This window comes from Protobothrops mucrosquamatus, unplaced genomic scaffold, assembly GCF_001527695.2.
Source record: "Protobothrops mucrosquamatus isolate PMUCROS unplaced genomic scaffold, P.Mucros_1.0 scaffold1212, whole genome shotgun sequence".
In the NCBI taxonomy this organism is placed as follows: Eukaryota; Metazoa; Chordata; class Lepidosauria; order Squamata; family Viperidae; genus Protobothrops; species Protobothrops mucrosquamatus.
The window spans coordinates 67273-84978 of NW_015387421.1; the positions used below are offsets into that span (position 1 = coordinate 67273).

The window sequence follows — 17706 nt, forward strand, 5'->3', positions numbered from 1 at the left end:
TGGTGGTCGGCCTGCTCAGTCTCTGCCGCTTGCCAGCTACACCTCGGCCAGCGCAGGGGGCGGAACCACGCATGCGCGGCGCTCCCGGGCAGGGAAAGTCCTCGACTTACGACCGGTTGGGTAGTCCTCGACTTATGACCGGTTTAGTCCTCGACTTACGACCGGTTTAGTCCTCGACTTACGACCGGTTTAGTCCTCGACTTACGACCGGTTGGGGTCACGGCATTAAAAAGGTTGAGAACCACTGTTTTAGAATTTGGGATGCTTACTTGTCAGAAAATAGAGTTAGCAAGAACAAGGTGTTCTACAAGGATGTTTTTGATAATGTATTAGAACTGTTTTAATATTCTTTATATCACAGTGCAATAAAAAATGGTCTAAGTCTGTTTCATATTTAACATGTGACAAGATATTCATTCCTCAAATGGGAACTTCTTCCATATAAAATATAAGTTCTTTTGTTGAAAAATGTTTGTGTATGTAAAATTTTGTCTTCTCAATGGAACATCCTCAGAGGCCATCTATCTTTCTGTAAGTATTTATGCTGTATGTTTTCTAAGACAAGAAGATAAGTTTTCTTTGTTGTCTAAATAAAGCAGAATTTCTGACTGTAATTCTGTGGAGTCCTTGCTGCTCTCTGAGCTTGGTTGTTTGCTTGCAGGCAAGCATTACTTTACCCAACTAGATTATCATCTGATAATGTTAACACCAATGTTACTGCTTGGGTAATGAAATGTCTGCAAACTAACATCAAAGCTTAGAGAACACCAAGGACTCTACAGTTCAACCCTGAATTACACATATTCTCTTCTATTTTAATTGTAATTCTGGAAGAAAAGCAGCTTATTCATTTTACCTGGTTGGTTGCGGCCCTTTGAAATGATGATTTGTTCTAAGACTGAGTAGAGCAGGGATGTCAAACTGCCAGCCCGTGAGCCAGATGCATCATGCGAAACCGCGCCCACCCCAGTTCCGGCAATAGGAAAAAAAGTCACGATATGTCGCGACACGTCACATGATGGGGCGAGTTTGACACCCCTGGAGTAGAGGAAACTTGATTATTGTTCTAACTATACCACATTTTTAATGTAACCTGTCTGAATGTAAAAAACAAGTAGCCCTTCAATCCTTTTGAAAAAAATAAAGTAGTGCTTTTTCAGTCCTTTTTAACATTTATTTTCATAATGAACTGTAGCAGCATGAGGTCAATCCTTCAGAATATTTTCTTTGCACTTTTTAAATTTGGAGGATCTTCTCTTTTCTTTTTGTTTTCGGCTAACATACTGTTCCCAGGTAATTATATCCTTTTCTGTTGGATAAAAGCATCAGGATTATTACAGTAATGTTCATGGTACATAGTTACTCTGTTTTGATGACATTTCATTAGGTGCACTCATTTATGTACATCTCAATCAGATTGATTTGATCTATAAAGCAGCAATGGAAAAAAATTACCATTCTGCAACTGTTGATCAAGGCATCTCCTGGCTTTTTCTGTGTAACTGTCCATCTTTATCTTCAATTAACTGTTGGTCCACCAAGAAAGGAGGCCTAGGCCGGGTTCACTAATAGATCCCTTAATGAAAAATTGTAAAAATTAACATTTGAATTAATATGCATTTAATATATTTTGAGTTGACGCTCTCCAGGTCTACCCCTTTGTAACTGTTCAAAAAATAACATGAATATCTACCAATACTTGGGTTCTAGACCATACAGACTCCATACAGTCATAAACAAAAATCTGTGCCTAGCTTTACATTCTATGAATGCAAAACATTTGACAAAAATATAATTGTTCAGCTCCATATTTAAACTATACCTTCACATTCTACTCTCTTTCCCTCCATTCTTAGAAGCTAGTATAAAACTACACGGGTGCAAAATGTTTTATTTTTAGCCATTTTGAACATAAAACATCTTCCCTCAATTGCAGAATTGCAACTTGATTGCAGAATAGGAACAGTAAATTCATACTGGAACCAGGTTGTTCTGGAAAAGTTTCATGCTCCAGATACTTCAAAATGAAACATTCTGCACATCGTTATAAAAGCAACTAGATTTTTTAAACTGGAAATTCTTCCCCCGTCCATGACTAATTAAATAGAATTGAAGCTATTGATACTTGAATGGAAAATCACCAGGAAATCTCAGTATTGTTGTAGACAATACTAGGTTGTGTGCATGTCTGCGCGTATTCCAGAGGAAAGCAATGTGTACTGCTGCCACCAAAAGTGTATGGATGGATTACAGTAATCACCAGACATTAAACTTGATTTGAGATAGTCTTTTCCTTTTATTTCTCCATTTAGGAACCTCTTTATTTTAAAGGGTTCTAAAGAAAAGTACATACCACAATAGTGTAGGGTGCTTCTTTCTTCTGTGTCTCCTCAGTGCCACTAGATGTGGAAGGCTCTACAGAGCTTGGGCCTGTTGGGGATGTATCAATGAAAGTTTCATCCACCACACGGAAACGTATTTCTTCTCCTGTATCCATGTACAGGTCATGGGCTCCTTCGTCAGTCTCATATTCCCAAACCCATACTTGTTCTGTTTCATCGCTGGGTACATGAAAAGGTTAAGGCAACAATGTGACAAAAAACAACTGTTCTCTAACATCCTATAGGGTAGAGCATGGAGTAATGATTTTATTTGCAAAAGAACAGATTCTGGTTGAGTGTTAAGAAGTTTTAATGGGACTGATAACCATAGGAGATTGGGGATTCACATTTATTGGATGTATTCAAACAGGATTAGGCAATCATGTTTTTCTCTAAATCCCAGATTTAATATATTAGTATCAATGGCCTAAATAGTCTAATTGTAAGCTTTATGATACTACCGGTAAGATACTACTTCATTAAGACATATAATATGATATATTTTTTTGTTAATTTCATCTCTACTGCATTTTTTATCAGGATAATTCTTGCTGATTTTACTAAGTCTAAGGCTTAAAATAAAATATTTTCTAACAAACTAAACAGACTTAAAAAATTAAATAGAAATAAGCCTGATCTGAACAGATTTGTCATTATTATTAATTTGGTTGGTCGCACAGTAAACCAGATTTTGAGACTGGATTTGGCATTTTTATCCACCTATGACAGTGGTGGCGAACCTATGGCACGGGTGCCAGAGGCGGCACTCAGAGCCCTCTCTGTGGGCACACGTGCCGTTGCCCCAGCCTTGCCTCCCCCCGTGACCCCCTCCTCTCCAGCAGCCCCCCTGAAGGAGAGTCGCCCTCGAGCGTGGCCCACACGGAGCAATGCAGCCAGGGACATGGCAGCCAGGCAGCGTAGCCAAGACTCTGCCCTCACACCCCATCATGCAGTTGATGCTGCAGGGCGCGGGCAGAGGGTGTGGCCACCATAGCGCTGCTGGGCTGCCTGGGCGATCTGCGGCGGGCCCTGGAGGCAGTGAGTGATCCTGTGGGCAGGTGGGGGGGCAGAGCGGGGGCAGTTTTTGGGCACTCGGTCTCTAAAAGGTTCGCCATTGAAAGTCCTTTTCACCTATGAAGTCCTTTTCAAAGGCCTGGAAAAGGCAGATGTTGTTTAATGACATTAAAGTTATCATTTCTGGATGTAAGTTGTTCCAAGTAAAGTTGCTTTTTGCAATTGACTAATGGTGACTTTTTGATGCCGATGGTGTTCAAGTGGTGCTCCAGTGTTTTGCAATCGCACTCCACATGCCTATTATGTTTGATATTATCTTTGCTTTCTTTTGCCACAGTCATTCTATTTCATTTCATTTCATTTCATTTCATTTCATTTCATTTCATTTCATTTCTATTCTATTCTATTCTATTCTATTCTATTCTATTCTATTCTATTCTATTCTATTCTATTCTACAGGTCTTCAATTTTGTGATTTTTTCCCAGTTCTCTTCTGCCTATTACTGCCTATTATTATTCTATTGAATGTAATGTTTTTATAGAGCTACCTGAAGGATACAATTTGGCAGGCTGTTGTAGAGATTCTGGAGGAATGAGTATGTCATCAAAGAACCCAAGAGAAACTGTGGAAAGATCAATTAATGAAGTAGCCACTTAAATACAACATAATAGCACTTGCTTAAGCCTTAGATTGCCCAATAATGTGAGAAAAAATTGACAATACACCTCTAAAAATATTACAGCATTCACAGTAATCAGCTCTAGACAAATTTAAGAGTAATACTTAAATACAGGCAGTCCTTGACTTACAACCACAACTGTGCCCAAAATTTCTGTTGCTAAGGAAGACATTGGTTAAGTGAATTTTGCCTCATTTTATGAACTTTCTTGCCACAGCTGTTAAGTGAATTACTACAGTTGTTAAGTTAGTAACATGGTTGTTAAATGAATCTGGCTTCCCCATTGACTTTGCTTGTCAGAATTTTGCAAAAGGTGATCACATGGCCCTGGGACACTGCAACCATCATAAATATAACTCAGTTGCCAAGCATCTTAATTCTGATCATATGCACAGGGATGCTGTAACAGTTCTGTGAAAAATGGTCATAAGTCACTTTTTTCAGTGTCGTAACTTCAAACAGTCACTAAAGAAACTGTTGTAAGTCAGGGACTGCCTACATCTAGTTAAAGCTGCTCAGCTCTAAATTTTAAAGTGCATTTACAAAATAAAAACTATATATATCTATAAACATACCACTAATTGTGTATTTTACATATAATCTTCTCAACATTATACTTAAGGTTACAGTGACTACAGGTCCTTGCCACTTCTCAAAGGGCAGGATTAAAGAGACATACCCTTATAATAATTTTACACAAAACCCAATAAAACACTATCAAATAATACAGCAAATACATTGGCTCTCTGATTCAATAAAGTTTGATTTTGCTATCTCCCAGATTTCTAAAGAGTAGACATTATTAGATTGATTTTAAATGACAAAAATAAAATTGCTGAAACAGCAGACAAGAAATTAATCAGACAGGAATCAGTTACAGATTTGTTTTGAAACAAATTCATCACATCTTGGTTACCTTGGTTACATACCACAGCATAATACTTTCCACTATTTTTTATTACTGGTACATGTTTTGAAAAAAAATCTTTGTAGTAGCTATCATCATTTTAAATAATAAAAAAACTTACCATGTACACCTTCAAGACTGCAGCCTTTTATCTCTCCAACCAGAATTTCATCCAAAAATGGATGAAATACAACATACCTAAAATGTACTAAAAAAAGCAGCAAGTATCATAAATCTGATCCGGAGCTTCTTACCTTTTATTTTTATTACATAATGCAGATTAGCTAATTTAAACACTGATTTTAATAACAAATGCAACAGGTTTGAAATGCATAGGTGTTTAACAGTTATTAAACTATCTTTAAATTTGTTCTAATCCATTGATATTGATCCATTGATGTCATTATACTATTCTGCAAACTTTTTCATTATGTATTTTGTAATTTCTATATACCGCTTCTTTTCCTTTTAAAAGACTAAACTAATGAAAATTAAAACTAAATTCAAATAATAAATTAAAACATAATAAATCAATATCTTACTGTATTATGAATAAAGTAACCGGCACTGCAAGGTAGAACTTCATAGGCATAGGACATTGCAGATGTTTCTTTTGCAAGTTGAAAACTAACCTATTAAATGCCCTTTTAAAAATGCACATTTGTATTAAATTAGAATAAAATTAACCCCATTAGCAAGCTGAACGTCTACAATATGTGCCAATTTGTTCATGATTTCTCAATCATCAATATCTGCTTTAATAATGAAGAATTGCTTAATATTACTATATAACATACTGTATTTAATCATATGCTAATTCACTATCATACTAAGTTAACAAAAATTGAACTAGGATATATTGCAGGATGAAAAATCCTTAATTCTCTAGAATGGAACAATAATACATGGAATATATCATAAATTTTTACTTTATATTAAGGAAAAATAGTGCCAAGAATAAAATGGGAGTTAAATATTTTTAATTAAATACTGAGTCTTGTAGCTCTCAGTTTCTCCACAAATCTGAAGAGGTCTAATTTAGATATAGTTGTCAAACCTTTTGTGTGTGATGCACCATCTCCTGGGAATATGTAGGAATCCTCCAGCTTTGTAATATCATATAGACAGATACAGAGGCCAACATTATATACAACCTGAATACAGTAGAATGAGGGAGAAATGAGTGAGGTCCAGAGAGCAACAAATTGCAATTATCAGAAAGTTCAGGTAAAAATATGTTCAAAAGAAAAGCCACATAACTGAATATTACTAATGATTATGTCATTTATATCTCTAAACATTTCAGCCAGGTGATTCCAAGAAGAGTACAAGAATGAAAATAAAAAATAAAAAATGACAATCCCTGACAAAAATGACAATCAGCTGGAGATGAATAGAAAGAAACATGAACAGCCAGCCTTTTGTGATGAATTGCAAATCAATTCTATAGTACTATACTATGTATTAACAGTACAAGAAACATTCTAAATAAACTGATGAAAATTTGGAGACCATTTTTCAATTTTTTTCTAATTGAGGAACATACTTAATAACCTCCAGTGTTCAAACTGTTATCCCTGATTACTGTTGCCTGCCGCTCACGGGAATTGTAACTTAAAATAAGGTTACCGCAAGCTTGCTCAGTAATTAACAGCTGAGTTTCCTAGCTTCTTCAAAATTCACAATTCTGTTATGGCACGTTGCCATATACTACAGTCTATTTTATCAAATACATGAATTACCCTGAGACAGAAATAGGCACTAATGGTTTGATGCAGCATTTAGAATCAATTTGTTTGAACTTTTAATAATTACCTTATTGGCCAACTTCTTATTTAACTCTTCAGTGATTGCATCATTAAGCTTTCTTTCAAATTGCCATGGAGGAATTCGCACTGTATCTGTCATCTCTACTAACACAAACATGTTGGCCAGCAAAAGCACTATACCTAGATCTAAAAAAAAAAGAGCTGTAAGGCCTTTAGGAAAATAATGAGCATGTTTATCACCTCAACTACAGCCCTACTATTTGTGGGATTTGATGGCACTTTTATCCCTTGTTGAGACAGTAAAGTGGTTATATTTTTTTCACACTGGTCACAATGGCTTTTTCTAAAATCAATCCTAGACCAATATAATTAAGGAAAATGGTGTTTTTCCAGAAATTGAGTTGTGGTTTCATCAAGAGAATTGCCACCACTGGATTTCTGTTTATTTTAATATAGTAGGGAATGCCATCCAGCAGAGTTCCACAACCCAGTCCTTTCAGCTTTTCCAAGAAGGCTCCACACCCATTTGTAGTACTCAGGTGATCCTGAGGACACAGACTAACCTCCAAGTAGCCTCAACAACTGTCTAAATTAGAATGCAAACGACCAGCTGCCTGCAAGGAGTACAAATCCTTCCATTCTCCACCATCCAGTCAGAGCTGAAGAAGCTTCTGGGATGAGAAGCGAAACATCCTCAAAGAAAAAACAAAAAAGTCCAGTTGCCTCTTGAAAAAAGCAACTTTGGGACATTCTTGCTCGTACGTAACACGTGGGAACTTGGATGACGTTGCATGCAGGCAAACTTTCCCTTTACCCTACACCCCACAGATTCCCCAGAAGAACGAGGAGCTCCGGCTGAGAAAACTACGGTCAGTGGCTCCGGCTCCCTAGTTCCTCTTGGTCTCCACTTACCCACATTGTCGATCCCCGGGTCAACAATTTCTTCTCGGTCGCTGGTTCTCTTCGACCACAATGGGAGTAAAGCTGGGTAGTTCCACAGACGACCTTTATGCGAGAGACGGATACTCTCCAAACCATCGGACCATCAGTTGCATGCCAGCATCTTCTGTTAAGGCGACGGGGCACGACGGGGGACAGGCTAGCAGCATGCCCCGGAAGCTGTTCCCAAGGGGACTACGCACAAGCCATCAGCGAGTTGGTGTAACGGAAGGAAAAGATAGGAAGCAAAGCGGTGCATTCCGAGAGTCTGCCCCCAACAGGTCTACTCCAGTAGTTTTTGGAACTGGTTTGGGGAAATTAGGACTTCTCCCCGTCTATACCAGGGGTTAGGCAACCTCGGCTCTTTTATGACTCATGGACTTCAACTCCCAGAATTCTTGAGTCAGCCATGCTGACTCAGGAATTCTGGGAGTTGAAGTCCATGAGTCATAAAAGAGCCGAGGTTGCCTACCCCTGGTCTATACAATATTTCGAACGGTTAACTTGCTTCATGAAGCGGTGATTATATTTTTTTCGGAATCGGTTGGATAATATCAGCCTGCTTTTGTTTGAAAATACGTTCGGATTTAAATTAATTGGATTCGACATTGGATAATATCAGCCTGAATTTGTGTGAAAAAAAAACGTTCATTTCAGTTCTATTTACACCCATATATTCTGGTATGTTAAACAGGAAGAGGGAAACTGATATAAAAAATCCACTCCCTGTCCAAAACATTGCGCCAAAAAAGACTTAATCTCACGGGAACCGTGGCAAGATGTTTCAATAACGTTGGCGAGGACTCATCAGCTTAATTCTATTTAATCTAGTTTATTGAGGTATTATGAAAAAATAGAGGGAGAACCTTATGTGCTACCTTGACTTTCTAAAGGAAAGAAAGGTTATAACTTGCTAATCAATCTGTTCATTTCTGATGTACCAAAGATATTTTTATATAATCGGCTGTCTTATCCATACTTTTGAACAAAGTTGTGTATTTGCGGAGAAAACCGTTCCAGCCAACGGATGAGATCTGCTTCACTATATTGCAATGCTCATTCAATTTCCCGCGCTTCTATCATCTTGAGCTGAACTACAATTCCCAGCATTCGTTACTTCTAGGTCCTGATTTTCTGAATCGTTGGGCATATAGCGATCGCTGTACTGCTAAAAAAAAATATTGTAGATTTTTATTTAACGAGCTAAAGGAACAATCTGCTCACCGTGCTATCGAAAGCAAGCAGAAGGTGGAATTATTCTTGATGCTAAGCATCTTAAATGGTTTGTCGGAAGATTCATAGTGCTACCCGGCAATCACAGAGGTCGCCTGCTTCGAGTTCCGGGCCTTTGGGCAGGAGGAGCGCTGGGCTCGCGTGAGTGGACGTCTAAGATGTCGGCGCCGTTGGCGGTAATTTCAGGTAGGGTGCGAGGTGGAGGGCGAGAGGAGATGCGGGTGGGTCGGTTTCGGACGTCTTTTTTTCTTGGAGGCGCTACAGGTGCCGCCCGGTTTCTCCCTTATTGATGGAAAACTGAATTATTTTAAGGCCGCCGTTTTGGATACGAGTTCATAGCTTTCCCTTTTCGCTTCGCGCAATTCTTTACGCAGCAGCTCAAAACTGAGTAGAACATTTACTTCCAAGAAGATTTATGGGCTTGCTGCTTTACTTGCACTTCGGTCTTGGTCTAAAACAGCACCGAAAAAAATAATCCCTTGGATCTTGCAGGAGCCGCCGACCTTACAACAAACCTTGTGCGGCTCCCAATCAAAAAAATCACATTTATGTCAATCAGTTTTTTTGACTAATACGGCCGAGAAACTGGGAAATGTTACTCTAGGCGGCTAATAACACAGTACATTAAAAACATCATAAAAACGGTAAGAGTAAAACCTATAACGGCGACTGAGAGCAGACCTAGAGTTTTTCAAATAGGTTCTTCCGTGATGAAAATTCGAATTCTTAAACATTCTTTGAAGGACCACAGGAAATCTGAATTATTGTCCTCAGGTATTTTGACTGTCAGTGGAACTGTGATTGTTTTTCTTGCAACAACACAGGTAGTGTCCTTGACTTAAAACAGTTGATTTAATGCCCATTCAAAGTTGCAAAAGTCCCTAAAAAAAGTGACTTAATGATCATTTTTCACACGACCACTGCAGCATCCCCATGGTCGTGTGATTGCAATTCAGATGCTTGGCAACTACTCATTTATGACAACTGGAGTGTCCTGGGGTCATGTGATCAGCTTTTGCAATGTTCTGACAAGCAAATGGGAAAGCCAGATTCATTTAACAGCCATACAGTGATTCACTTAACAAGTGTGGCAAGAAAGGTCATAAAATGGGGCAAAATTAACAACCTCTGGTTACTGCCATTGCATATAATTAATATAATTTAATTTTTTTGTAAATCTTGTATATTGTAGCAATGTTTTTATTGTAATTTTATTTAATTGCAACACATATATATTATTTTCAGCTGCCAGTTTGTGGGGGCCATACAAAGATATTTGGCAGGCAGTGGTTAATGCTATATGGAAAAGGCAATCTGAAGCAATACATGTTCTTGACCAGATTTTAAAGAAACACAAAGCTGACTTTATATCACTCTTCAGAAATCCGGTAAACAAACTTTTATTTTATTGGGAGGTGTGGAAAAAAGAGTTGTGTTGGTATTATTCTTGTTTCTTAAAATTTGCTTTATATTTTACTTGAATTAAAACTTTATATAATGTTGTCAGAATGAGGTATTTTAATAATATTACAATGAAGATAATATTTCTTCATAGACATCTATATTTCAAACTGATAATAGATAATGGAAAGGGATTTTTGGTTGTATTTTTTTAAAAAGAATATAATATTGCCCAGTACAGTCAAGTTAAATGGGAAGTGACAGCTCACTTGAGAAAAATAGATTAGCTCAATAACTAAAATAATGATTTCTGTGCTAGGAAAATATCTGAATTTACATTTGGGAGAACTTGAATAGAGCTGCAACAAGCTATATTGAAACACTGCTTTTCTCCTTACCCCTTAAGACAGGGGTGTCAAACTGCCGGCCCACAGGCCAGATACGTCATGTCAAAACCGCACCCACCCCATTGCCGGCAAAGGAAAAAAAGTCGCAATACGTCACAACACGTTGTGAGTTTGACACGTCTGCCTTAAGACATAGTGATAAATCATCTCTTGTATGATTTAGTGGAAAGATTTCCTAGCAAAATAGGATTTGAACAGTGCTGTATCCCCAACCAGAATTATGAATCCTCATTTGAACATAGTTAGCAATTTCCAACATTATTACTTTTAAGATATTGGAGACTTTCTTTTTAAGAAACAGAAATATCCTAACTAATTCTTAAGGTGCTGGGTACACATAGTCAGGATATCTTATATACATGTTAAGCCATAATCCATAGTTCACAGAACATGATGAGTAAAGACATAAAAAACATTAATCCAAAATTTAGTATACCACATTATACAATATAGTACAATGTACAATCACAGTCAATTTAAATCAGTTATAGATTATGTTTTACTGTATTAAAGATGTTAGGAAATGTGAAATATATTGGAGTTTGGTCAATGATTTAAAATATACCACGCACATGTTTGCAGAATTTATTCCTGGGAAGAATATTATGGGAAACATTGAAATGGTTTATGCTTCTACCAAATTTTCAGTTCCAGTAAAATTACCAAACCACATTCTGATGCATTCCAGAAGAAAACTAGACTAATTCGATATTCCCTATAACATTCTATCCATAAAACAGTGTTTTGTATTTTCCTAGTACAATACTTTTCAGCTGTATTTTAGTACAAAGTTTTCAATGTCGTTTTGAGAATAATTAGACATTTTAAAAAATTATTTTGTAGCCAAAGAATGCCCAACAGCATGAAAAAGTTCAGAAAGCAAATACAGAGGGAGTTGCTATCCAAGGTCAACAGGGGACCCGATTGTTACCAGAACAGCTCATCAAAGAGGCCTTTATTCTGAGTGATCTTTTTGATATTGGAGAATTGGCAGCTGTTGAACTACTACTGGCTGGTAATGTGATGAGACCCGACTGTCACTTCTTTTATTTTCTGATTATGTTCTAATAGTGCAGGATTCCTATAAATGCCAAATGCTCAAGTATATCAAGAATCTTCTTCCAGGTGCTTTCCTATGCTAAGATGCAGTGCTAGGGATAGTGTTTTTCTGCACAAGCACTAGCCTACCTAATCCAGCAACCTTGGAATGGAAAACTCCTCCTGAGCAAGACACAACTCTCTCTTTCTTTTAATACCTAGAGAGATATTTTTTAAAACTTTCTAGTATTTAAACTTATGAATGTGTTTAATATTTAATGCTTATGCTTGTTTCAGTTGAGCTTTTTAAATTGTGCCTGTCTATGCATTTACTGTATGTACATTATGCATTTTCATATATGATTTTCAAATGTTGTAAACTTGCCCTGAGAAAATGTTGTTTTGAAGGGCAGCATGTAAATTTTTCAAATAAATACATAAGAGTTATATCATATTACATGTCCAGGTTTAAGTATATTTAAGTATTAACTCTGTATCCAGAAGGAATTGTTGGTTTTATTTGACTAATTGTACTAATAAAATTAGCTAGGAAGGCTGAGAAGATCCTAGAATATATATAAAAAAAAACCTATATGTTACTCCTTTTAGATTGAAAAAGATTTTTCAAAAGTCAGTTATTAAAGTCATGTGTTTTAATAACAATTTTAGTTAATATGTTGCTTTGAAAAATAGTGACTTATTTTTAAGCCTTATCAAAAGCATCTATTTTTAGGTTACTAAGAGAAACTTGAAGGTATTCATATCGTGGCTAGTGAAATAGAGATAGGCTACTAACTATGATATGGGAACATTTTACAGTGTAAACTAAATGCTCTGTTACTGATCTATAATGATATGTGGCGTGCTTATATACATTTAGTTGTCACACTTTGAGTTTTGATTAAAAAAAATGTTGGTTTTCTAATTTCTTTCTGTAGGAACTGGAAAAGATACCATGATGCAGAGATAGTGGATAATGCTCAGTTTATACATGGCAGAGAGGAGGGCTGTACCCTTAGTTACTGTTTTTAGAATATTAGTAATGGGAACAAAATTGGAGAGGACTGAGTCAGAGGTGAACTTGAGCATTTTATTAAGGAATATTTCATATATTCTGCTCCCCTTCCCTGTTACAGGTAGTCCTCGATTTACAACACTTCATTTAGCGACTCTTCAAAATTACAACTGCACTGAAAAAAGTGCCTTGTCACCATTTTTCACACTTATGACCATTGCAGCATCCCCATGGTCACTTGATCAAAACTCAGATGCTTGGCAACTGGTTCATATTTATGACAGTTGCAGTGTCCCGGAGTCATGTAATCACCTTTTGTGAACTTCTGACAAGCAAAATCAATGGGAAAACCAGATTCCCTTAACAACTGTATTATTAACAGTTGCAGTGATTCACTTAACAACTGTGCCAAGGAAGGTTGTAAAATGAAGCAAAATTCACTTAACAGACATCTCACTTAGCAATAGAAATTTTGGGCTCAATTGATGTTGTAAGTCGAGCACTACCAGCTATATTTGAAACTAGGTACAGGAAAAAATAAAAATAAAAAGCATCAGAAGATGTGATCTCATATGGGATTGCAACTTTATTTTCCTTTTTAGGAGAACACCAGCAGCCTCGTTTTCCTGGTCTAACTAGGGGGTTAGTAGCTGTCCTCTTATACTGGGATGGAAAGCGATGCATTGCAAATTCATTGAGAACACTTATCCAGTCTCGACGAGGCAAGACATGGACGTTGGAGCTCAGGTCTGTCTTCAGCAAAGTAATCAGAAAAGTCTTAGACATTAGCAGCATATTTATTTTGGACTTGGATTGTTCAAAGCCTTATCTTTGCAGTCGAAGGGAAAGTTGCATCTATTTTAAATCTGTTATATAATTATCTGTTATAATCTCCATAATAGTCTTTGTTTTGACATCTCCATTTTGGCTCTATAGTGTCTAGCGTAGACATGCTTGAGGCTGATGAGTTAAAAAAACCTGAGGTAGTACAGCAGTTTACATCATTTTTAAGCTACAAGTGGAGGACATCCGGTTTGAATATTTTCCCACATGAATCAAGAAAAGAAGCCAGCTCAGCCTGTGCTTTATAACTATTTCTTATTTAAATAGTATTTGTATGGTGCTGTAGAGTACCTGATTCTACCTTTGCATCTGTGATACAATTTATTATGTTGCTTCTAGCTCAAAATGATTCCAATTTTTATCACTTAATAAATATATGTGTTTTCTTGAAAGCCTAATATTGTTGGCAAAGCTTAATTTCTAATGTTCTACAATATTGAGGATCATTCAGCATCACATCAAAATAAAATTAGTTGTGACATTACTGTCTCTTTCAATTACAGTCCTGAGTTGGTGTCCATAACAACACAGTTTACAGATGAGTTGATGGAGCAGGGTTTAACTCATAAAATTCTGACTTTGGTATCTCAAATTGATGTGAACATTGAATTTGAAAAATTACAGAAAGAACGAGGCCTGGGCAGTGAGAAACATCGCAAAGAGGTAAATAATTGTATAGTACTTTTAATATTGGAATACAGGTAGAAAAGCAGCATTCGTTTAAAAATATATTTTTTTATTTCAAGCAGTATCAGATAACTACATTCACATAAATCCAAGATACGTGTAAAGAGAAAAAAAGATAGAACTACAAAAAAGATTTACTACAGTGTACACAAAGAGATGGCTACTATACATGTGAAAATTTACCATTATGAGTTTACCAAATTATAATCTGTTGCTATTAAGGTAAACTGAATAATGCAACCAAATTTGTTAAAATTGTTCCTGCTTCTGAAGTCTCATTAATTTAACTTTAATATTTAATGTTTGTACCTCTGTTTTTATGATGCTTACAAGCTGCTTGCAGTGACATGGGTGACATATAAATTTAATAAATAAATAAATGTGATATTTTTTCCTGATGTGGCAATTGAAAAAGGCTTGCTAATCAACAGTTCAATTGTTATGTTATCTAGAGTTTTCCAACAATGCACAATTGTTGCTTTGGCTGCTAAAATTAAATAGATAACAGTAATCAGTTCTTTATTTTTAAAGAACTTATGGTTTGCTCCTGTAAATAAATACAGTAAGCCAAATTTTGGAGAGCATTCAGTTCCTTGTTTAGTGATACTTATCTCTCCCAAAATAATTAGCCCAAAAGGTATAATTTTATCACATGACCATCACAAATGAAAAAATGATCCTTTTTTAAGAATCTTTCCAGCATTTGGAAGAGTAATTTATATACAGTAAATATGTGTGCCAATTTAAGATTAATTCAATGCTAACAGTATTATAAATTGCTATCTCATGACATGACTGCATTGAATATTCAAGCCAGTTGCCTCTTGCTCTTGTAGTACAAATATATGTATATATATAACTGTGTTTTTTCAATAGTCAGTGTTGAATTCCTACATAAGAACAGTAAAATATGTTTAAGTGTTTTAAATATACAGATGCAACCCATATGTGGAATACTAAATTGCAAATTACGTGTGAACTTGAATTCACATACTTCAGTTCCATTGTAATGCCATTAAGATAAAATGTCATATTGCTTTCAATTCCTGATGGTTTGTGCCATGCAATTTTGTTGAAAGTGTCACAGAAGTGGTTTGCCATTACTTTCTTCCTATTCCTGCCAGTAGCCCAGCAATGCCCAGGCACTTCCCTCAGTTTTAGTCAGAACCTATTTTGCTTTAGCCTCAGAGATCAGCCCAAGTCACAATAATTTTGGCTTAGCAGTGAACTGGCCTCTTGCTGATCTTGTTGCACCTTTCGCTGTTATTATGTGTGAAATGCATCTTTGCTCGTTCAGTTATAGAACGTAATAATTGTATGCCTATGCAATTGTAATAATATTTTATTTTGAACTAGGTTGCTGATCTTATCAAGGAATGTCGGCAGGCACTGGCTGAAAGCTTGTTTGTTTGGACTTGCCAGTCACCACTAAGTCGTGATGATATTTTAATCCTTATTAGTTATTTCGAGAAAGTAACTGTAGAAGCTGATGGGTCATTGGACAGAGTAAACTTGGCACTACTTTTGGCTGTCCTGTATTGTTTTGATGTCAGTTTTCTAGAACAGATCACTGAAGATCGAGATGGTAATGATTTTTCACTTTAAGCATGCATTAATTTATAATTGTCATTAATTTACAATTAAATGTCTACTAATAAAATATTCATTGCTTACATATTTACGTGGCTGTTATATTTCTATGATTCTATGGTTGGTTAAAAAAAAGGATCAGATAGATGTACAGCAACTTTTGCATGCTGAAATGTTTACTTCCTAACAAGACTATGAAAGGCTATAGCAAAGATTTAATGAGATATAAGGGATGGATAAGAAATTTTTCAGCAATTTTTCATTTAGAGTAAACTTATCTCATAAGATACTAAGTTGCAGATATTTTTAGTTTTTTTTTCTAGCAGCCTTTTCATAATTTAGCATGATGTTTTAATGGACAGCGGAATAGATTTCAGCTGTTGTTATATAACCATTTCTTGAATTTTTATCAGGCTGGGAACTCACTATTACATTAGATGAAAAGTAAAAAGTAGGAACTGACCTTCTACCCTTTAGATAGAAACTTGCCATTTATAAATTAGATGGTAAATTAAATAATTGTAGTATTATATAAAGTAACTTTACAGCATAGTTTTGTGAATTGGACAAAATACATGTCTGTTTAGGAGTCTGGATTTATGGGAATTACATGGTAGGTGGTAGTTAAAGGGATCTTTCTATTCTTGAATTTACTTCCCACTTGTAATATAGGTAGTCCTTGACTTACAACAGTTAGTGACCATTCAAAGTTATAACGGTACTGAAAAAAGGGATTTATGACCATTTCTCACACTTACAACCTTTGTAGCACCTCCCATGGTCATGTGATCAAAATTCAGATGCTTGGCAACTGACCCATATTTATGACAGTTGCAGCGTCCCAGGGTCATGTGATCATCTTTTGTAATGTTTTGACAAAGTCAGTGGGCAAGCCAGAGTCACTTAACATCAATGTTACTAACTTAACAACTGCAGTAATTCACTTAATAACTGTGGCAAGAAAGGTTGTAAAATTGGCACAAAACTCACTTAACAAATGTCTCACTTAGCAACAGAATTTTTGGGCTAAGTTCAATTCCATAATTTGGGGTAAACCTTAAGAATGTCATTACCTCTAGCAGAATAATATTGGCTTGAATGAATCAACACAAAAACAATAGGGAAGATAGAGGATGCTTTTGCTTTCTTCCATACATATTAAACTGTCTAAAGTCTTCTGAAAAATAAGCATAATCTAAACTGGAAGAATTTATGATCAAATGTTTCATTAGCCAATTAACTTTATAGCGAACTCTTCTTTGGCAGAGAACTGCACTGTAAATTTCAAAGAAGCATAAATACTAAATGATAGTTATGCATTTATTCATAGAAGTCCATTTGTGTTAAAATGGAAATCCAGTGTATTTTTTATTTTATCTCTGAATTTAACTTTTTATTGGTTGTGCTTGTATACCACACTAAGCCATAATGTGAGTGCACGCTTGAACCCAGTCATGATACACTGAACGATTGATGAATGTCATCATGTTGGTGTTGATGCTTAGTGACCACACACATAGGCTCTCCAAAGAATGATCTGTCTTAACCTTTTACGTCTGTCAGTTCTGCGTTCATTGCTGTCAAATCCATCCAACTTGATGCTGGCCATCCACTTCTATTTTCTTCAATTTTCCAAATATTATGGACTTCTCAAGGAAACTGGGCTCTGCATATTGTGCCCTAAGTATGTTAGTTATTCAAACCATGATTTATTTGAACTCTGGTTAAAATAAGCCATGGCTAACAAAATGTGGGAGCTGCATTCTATTACCAAAATGCAGGAATATTTAGCAGTTTTGCTA

At 36.0% G+C, this 17706-nt stretch overlaps 2 protein-coding genes across 4 annotated transcripts in view; one reads left to right on the forward strand and one right to left on the reverse strand.

Annotated features, from left to right (window-relative positions):
- Nucleotides 1-1175: 1175 nt before the first annotated feature.
- Nucleotides 1176-7873, reverse strand: POLR3H (RNA polymerase III subunit H). 3 transcript variants are annotated; one of them, XM_015820910.1, is made up of 8 exons: nt 7668-7873; nt 6798-6937; nt 6040-6136; nt 5104-5190; nt 3955-4018; nt 2354-2561; nt 1456-1576; nt 1176-1309 (listed from the first exon to the last, which is right to left on the reverse strand). In XM_015820910.1, exons 2-7 carry the CDS (start codon nt 6906-6908, stop codon nt 1523-1525), a joined length of 621 nt encoding a protein of 206 aa, XP_015676396.1. In that variant the 5' UTR covers nt 6909-6937; nt 7668-7873; the 3' UTR covers nt 1176-1309; nt 1456-1522. The 3 variants fall into 3 exon arrangements, with proteins under 3 accessions (XP_015676396.1, XP_015676394.1, XP_015676395.1); XM_015820908.1 differs by having other exon boundaries at nt 7664-7873; XM_015820909.1 differs by lacking the exon at nt 7668-7873 and adding an exon at nt 7315-7366.
- Nucleotides 7874-10168: 2295 nt separating this feature from the next.
- The window catches only part of NUP205 (nucleoporin 205), a 40257-nt gene continuing 32719 nt past the window's right edge, over nt 10169-17706 (forward strand). Inside the window, 5 exon segments of the mRNA XM_029285030.1 lie at nt 10169-10311; nt 11575-11746; nt 13387-13531; nt 14131-14290; nt 15671-15899. Of these exon segments, the coding sequence (XP_029140863.1) occupies nt 14174-14290; nt 15671-15899 (346 nt within the window). The 5' untranslated portion in view covers nt 10169-10311; nt 11575-11746; nt 13387-13531; nt 14131-14173.